General features: G+C 46.6%; 1 protein-coding gene across 1 annotated transcript; it reads left to right on the forward strand.

Moving 5' to 3' along the window:
* Positions 1-3,485: 3,485 nt before the first annotated feature.
* On the forward strand, positions 3,486-4,977 carry LOC123152667 (dihydroneopterin aldolase 2). The gene is made up of 2 exons (XM_044572160.1): positions 3,486-4,077; positions 4,562-4,977. Exons 1-2 carry the CDS (start codon positions 3,857-3,859, stop codon positions 4,752-4,754), a joined length of 414 nt encoding a protein of 137 aa, XP_044428095.1. The 5' UTR covers positions 3,486-3,856; the 3' UTR covers positions 4,755-4,977.
* The last annotated feature ends 486 nt before the right edge of the window (positions 4,978-5,463 follow it).

The following is a 5,463-nucleotide window of genomic DNA, read 5'->3' on the forward strand; positions in this document are numbered from 1 at the left end:
GTTTGTCTTCCTTTGGAGGTCTTGTCTATCATAATAAAGACCACATCTGTAATTAGGTACCAATAAACAAAGTAGTTTTTATTTTCCACAACATGTTTTTATTTTAATTCACACATTTGATCTTTGTTGTTAACTCGGGATTTTATGATAGAAGTCTCCAGTCTGATGTTTCGAGCAGTGCTACACTTTACACCTTCTAAAGTGTACTAAGGTTTCTGTTTTGAGCTTATTTAATATTGTTTCGCAAATAGAATCGTTAGCTTGTTATTGGGTATAACATCTTATCTACGATGTCTCATCCTTAAAAGAATTTATACAAATTCCTCTCATTTTATTGAACAAATGGACGTGTAGCAAGCAAGGTCTTTCTTATGGCTCTTTCACAGCAGTAGACAACGCCAAATAATTAGGTGATTCCCACAACTTATTATTCCTTAGTTACTTAGTGTTGCTATGCTGCCTATGCACCATATACTATCCTATCGATGTACAATAGATATGGCTTCACTGATTCATCCATAAGATTTGGAGTTTAGAGTTTAGGGTAGTATGGTCGAGTAGTGCAATACTTTTCAACTATTTTCACCATCAATAATTTTCACACAGAAAATTGCATCCATTTTTTGACACTTTATCTATGTAAAAATATATGGAAAGGATATTATATTGCAAAAATAAGCGGGCGCAGCAATGCGCGCCTTCGACGATCTAGTATCAACATAAAAGCATGATGCAAAATGGACGTATCAGGCGTCGACCCGAGGCTCGCCGCTCGCGAGTTCGAGAAGGGTAACACTGTTGATATTAGGCCAACGCCGAATACGAGGAGCAGCCATGGCAACCACCTGAGTCCTGTGGCGGTTGGTCACATTGCCCGTGGTGATGTTCCTCTCATGTGTGCGCAACCACCACGGGAAGAAGAATCAACATGAGAGCACGCACGACGGGCAACCACCACCTGAAGAAGAATCAGAACTGTCCGTATTTGTGTATTTTCTTGCCGATGACAAGTGAGATGAGCGCGACCTTGATGTCTGTGCGCGCTACCGGCAATGGCTCCCTCGAGCTTGGGCATGAACTGCTCTTGCTAGTCTGCCCTAGTTCTATTCATCTCCACGTACGACTCCAGGCCTCCTTGCGGTGGTGGTCCTCACCCTCCGACCTCTTTCATCACCATGAAGCACATCGCCCATGCGCCGCTGTCTAGCACTAGTGAGAAGGGCGGCCCGCGTCGAGACAACCAAGGTGAGTGCCCACTATACGCTTCTCGTCGGCTTTGTATTCATCAGGATTGGCTTCTTGTGCGGGTGTCCGGGTTGGGTGGTATGCAGGTCAGGCTCGTCGGTATGGTAAACAGCAAGCTGGAGAGGAATATAGATGTGTCCTTCACGGTCGACAAATGACATTGGCCGCATCAATTTATGAGATGGTGACCGCGAGCATATTCTCTCCCGTACGCCAAACTAAATCGCCAGCCCGCCCGACCCTCGCCGCCCGTGTGACGACCACCTCCCTGCCCTCCACACTTGACCCCGCCTTGCACCTCGCATTGCTGACCACAAAGATGCCTTCTATGAGCTCGAGGTCTGCTCTCTGCTACACCTTCATCTACCGCCTTGCGTCCCTGCTCGACCTCGGCTGCCGCTGTCCACCGAAGGGGCCACGGGTGGGGTTGGGTGACGGTGCGCAAGATGCTGCAACGTGGATGGGTGGAGATGACTCCATCCTCGAGGAAACTGGTGCAGGGCCTCCAGGGGATCCGACCCGAGGACGCGCCTCCACTACTCTGTTGCGACCTGATGGAGCGCCTCCGTCCGCTTCAATGTAAGGTACCCTTTTGCCTCCCTGTAGTCCCTGCGTTAATTCCATGCCAAACACATACAGTCATTCGCATCAAAATGTACACAGCCATACAACTAACGATTATGGTGTTCACGTTTAGGCTGACCTTCATAGTAGGGAGGAGAATTTACGTATAATATATCTTCATAGTATATTACCATATAGTCTCTACACAAGCACAAGCCAGATGCAAGTCTTTGTAACCTGGTGCATTGATGCAGTGGTTATGATAGATACGATGGTGTATTGGCCTCACCAAGCCTGCTGCTCATAGTGATGTGCACTCCATGTTATTCCTTGCATAACGGTTATCTCTCTTCAACATGGATGCACATGATCTGTTTGTCATGTAAGGGCTATTCCCTTCAAATTATACTGAATAACTGATCCAAGGTTCCTTTTTTTATAGTAGCTTTTAATGTTGTCCCGACTCTCAATGCAACACAGAAGATGATTGAATTATATGATATTGTGCTTCCCCTTGAATATGTTCATCTTTTGATAATGTAAATTTTGAAGGACAAATACATGACCATTAATTCGTGAAATGTAATTAAATTTGTTCACTAACGGATTGGCAAGATTTAGTTACATGGATATTGAATTTCTAAAATTCATGTTGCATGAAGATAGCAACTAATTCTTCACAATTTTAGAAATGTTTTACAAAATATTTTTGTTTCATCCACCACACAAGTAACTACTTGAGCCACATTTGAATTCACTCTAGCTAATCCACTCAGATTTGAAAGTAATTATACATGATGTGCAATTTGGGTATGCAGAATGTTCAGTATTTATTTTGAGTGCCCATATATTGAATATATGAAATGTCTTCATCTTCCTGCTACTAATCTGATATTACAAAATTCAAGAGTCCCAGCTGTCAAGATATTTTTTTCAAGGTTATTTGCATGCAAGGTTGGGATCAACAATACTCATTTGTAACAATAGTCTTGCCTTTAGGGTACAATTTAGGTTATAACAAATTATGCCAACACAGTTAACTTAGATCAGAAATTATTTTGTTTTTATTTATGATCTCCAGTCATGTTTTACTTATGGTCTCTAGAATATATATTTTAAGTTTATAATTTAATTTTAGGCATGCAATAAGTTCACTTTCTGGTACTGGGGAGTTGATGTGTCCATTTTCGAAGAATCCATTTAGTGCCTGCAGTTCACTCATTCACCTACATAGCCTATGTGAATTGGCGTCCCGAATAACCCAACCTCTATCAATCTATTGTCACTCTTCCTGAACCCAACCAACCCTAATTCATGGCAATCAACATTTCTTCTCTAGCGAAGCATAGACGTTGTCCTTGGAAGTAACTCGCAAAGAGTATCCCTCACATCCTGCTCAATGAGATTAGTTTTTTTTTAAGTTTTAAGCATTCTTTTGCGATGACGCGACTCAGTGACATGTGTGTCATGTAGTGGCCAAGCTCATCTTTTTGAGATTGCCATGTTCAAAGATGTTGTGACTAGGTGAATACCGCGGTCAACGTCGGCAAACATGGGAAGGAGGATAAGCTAAAACACTAGAGTGCGGTGTAGAAACAGAGGGTGGGGTATTGAGCAATACTTTTTAAATTATGGGGGTGTTATATTTTTTTTCCGTTGCAACCCACTGGCAAGTTTCGTACTAGTCCCTAAAAAAAATCCGTGAAAATGAAAACTTATCCTCTTATCTCGCCGGCCGCCTTCCTCCGCCTGCTACGCCGCACGCCCACGCCTCCCATGACCGCTCCGAATCTCAGGCATGCAGCAGCTCGCCATCCCAAGTCGCCGACGCCCAAGCGGCTGCTCGTCCGCCCCGGATTTCCCCCTTCCCGCTATCTGAAATTGCAAATCAGCGAGTTTCTACCGAACGCCCGGACCTCACCTGCAGGCCCCCGGCTCCAGCCGCCCAAATCTCACCTAACCCTCCACTCACCCACCTGCGCCAGCTCTAGAGAAGGAGGCGCCGGTGAGCGCACGATCGATCTAGTCCGTTAGGTGGGGAGCAGCCATGGCGGGGCACGGGGAGGAGGAGCCGCCAACGACGGGCAAGGTCGGAGGCGACAAGCTGATACTGCGGGGGCTGCAGTTCCACGGGTTCCACGGCGTGAAGCAGGAGGAGAAGACGCTCGGCCAGAAGTTCGTCATTGACGTCGACGCCTGGATGGACCTCGCCGCCGCCGGGGACTCCGACGACATCTCCCACACCGTCAGCTACAGCGACATCTACAGGTGCAGTACCCCGCCCCCGCCCCGTCTCAGTCTCATCATGGTGCTGTATAAATTCAGTCCACCTTGTCACTGCTCATCGATCGACCTGCTTGGCGTCGCGGTACAGTTAGCTCACCATCCGTTCCGTATCAGAGAATGCTGCCATGCGTACGTTCACAGTGATTCCTTGCCGAACGTTTCGATTGCTATGCACCTCAGAACTAACTCTGCGGTTGGTACCCTCGACCTGTAATTAGTCCATTATATATGTATATGTTGCATTTCCAGAGCCAAAATATTGTTGGCAACGGACCGTATCGGATGGTATGACTGCGGTGGGAGTAGTTTGGCATAGACTAAATCAGAATAATGATGTTTTCGTGTAATTTACCAAGCAGTGTAATTAGATTCATCTTGTCAGCACAGTGTACAATCTCTGAGTGGATCAACAGTAAGCTACTCCCTTCCTTTTGGCTTCCTGATACCAAAGTATGTCATCCTGCAGGATAGCCAAGGGTGTAGTAGAAGATCCGTCCCATAACCTTTTGGAGTCGGTGGCTCAATCGATTGCCAACACCACGCTGCTCAAGTTCCCTCAGATCTCTGCTGTCCGAGTGAAGGTCGGGAAACCTCATGTCGCGGTGCAGGGCGTCGTGGACTACTTGGGAGTGGAGATACTGAGGCACAGAAAGGCATGAGCTTGAGCAGAACTTCATTTGGGAAAGCCTGGCCAAAATGCCCCCTCAGAATTGCAGTTGAGCTGATTTCTGTGTCTCATCTATAAACGTGCTGTTGATTGTCTTGTTACTCTTCGGCTGATGCTGAAATTGCCGCAATCACGGGAAAAAGATTGATAGTGCTACGTAATACTAGGTTTTGCGCAGACTGAAATAAAGGTCATCTTGCGAGTTGCGACGTGCATATAGGCTCTGAATATTTCTAGAGAAAAGGCACTCCATGCATCATACATAATGCAAAGGACATATCACCATATCGAGCTGAAACGGAAGGACGGATACCTGGCAGCTAAACAACAAGAACGGAAAAAGGGGCGTCTCCAACGCCATCACAAAGCCTCCCACATACGATTCGGACCACGCGGTATGGACATGTTTTGCGTGGTTCGGATGTGTTCTATCGTCTAATGCGGTCTTGTATCAGTCCGTCAAGCGGTCTGGATGCACTTTTTCTCGTAAATTGAAAGTAAAGTGGGGGTGGGGGGGGGGGGGGGGGTGGGGGGCTTTGCGAGAGTCTGGGCAGCAGTTACGTAGGACTTTGCACCTTCGGTCCACTAAAAAATCCCCTCTCCCGGTCCTATTCTACTACACTCCGCCCCTTCTCCCCTTTGCTTCGCATCCGCACCCTTTTTCTCCTCTGCCGACGCTGCTCTCTAGCCGCCACATGGGC

Source organism: Triticum aestivum, chromosome 7A (assembly GCF_018294505.1).
Source record: "Triticum aestivum cultivar Chinese Spring chromosome 7A, IWGSC CS RefSeq v2.1, whole genome shotgun sequence".
NCBI lineage: Eukaryota > Viridiplantae > Streptophyta > Magnoliopsida > Poales > Poaceae > Triticum > Triticum aestivum.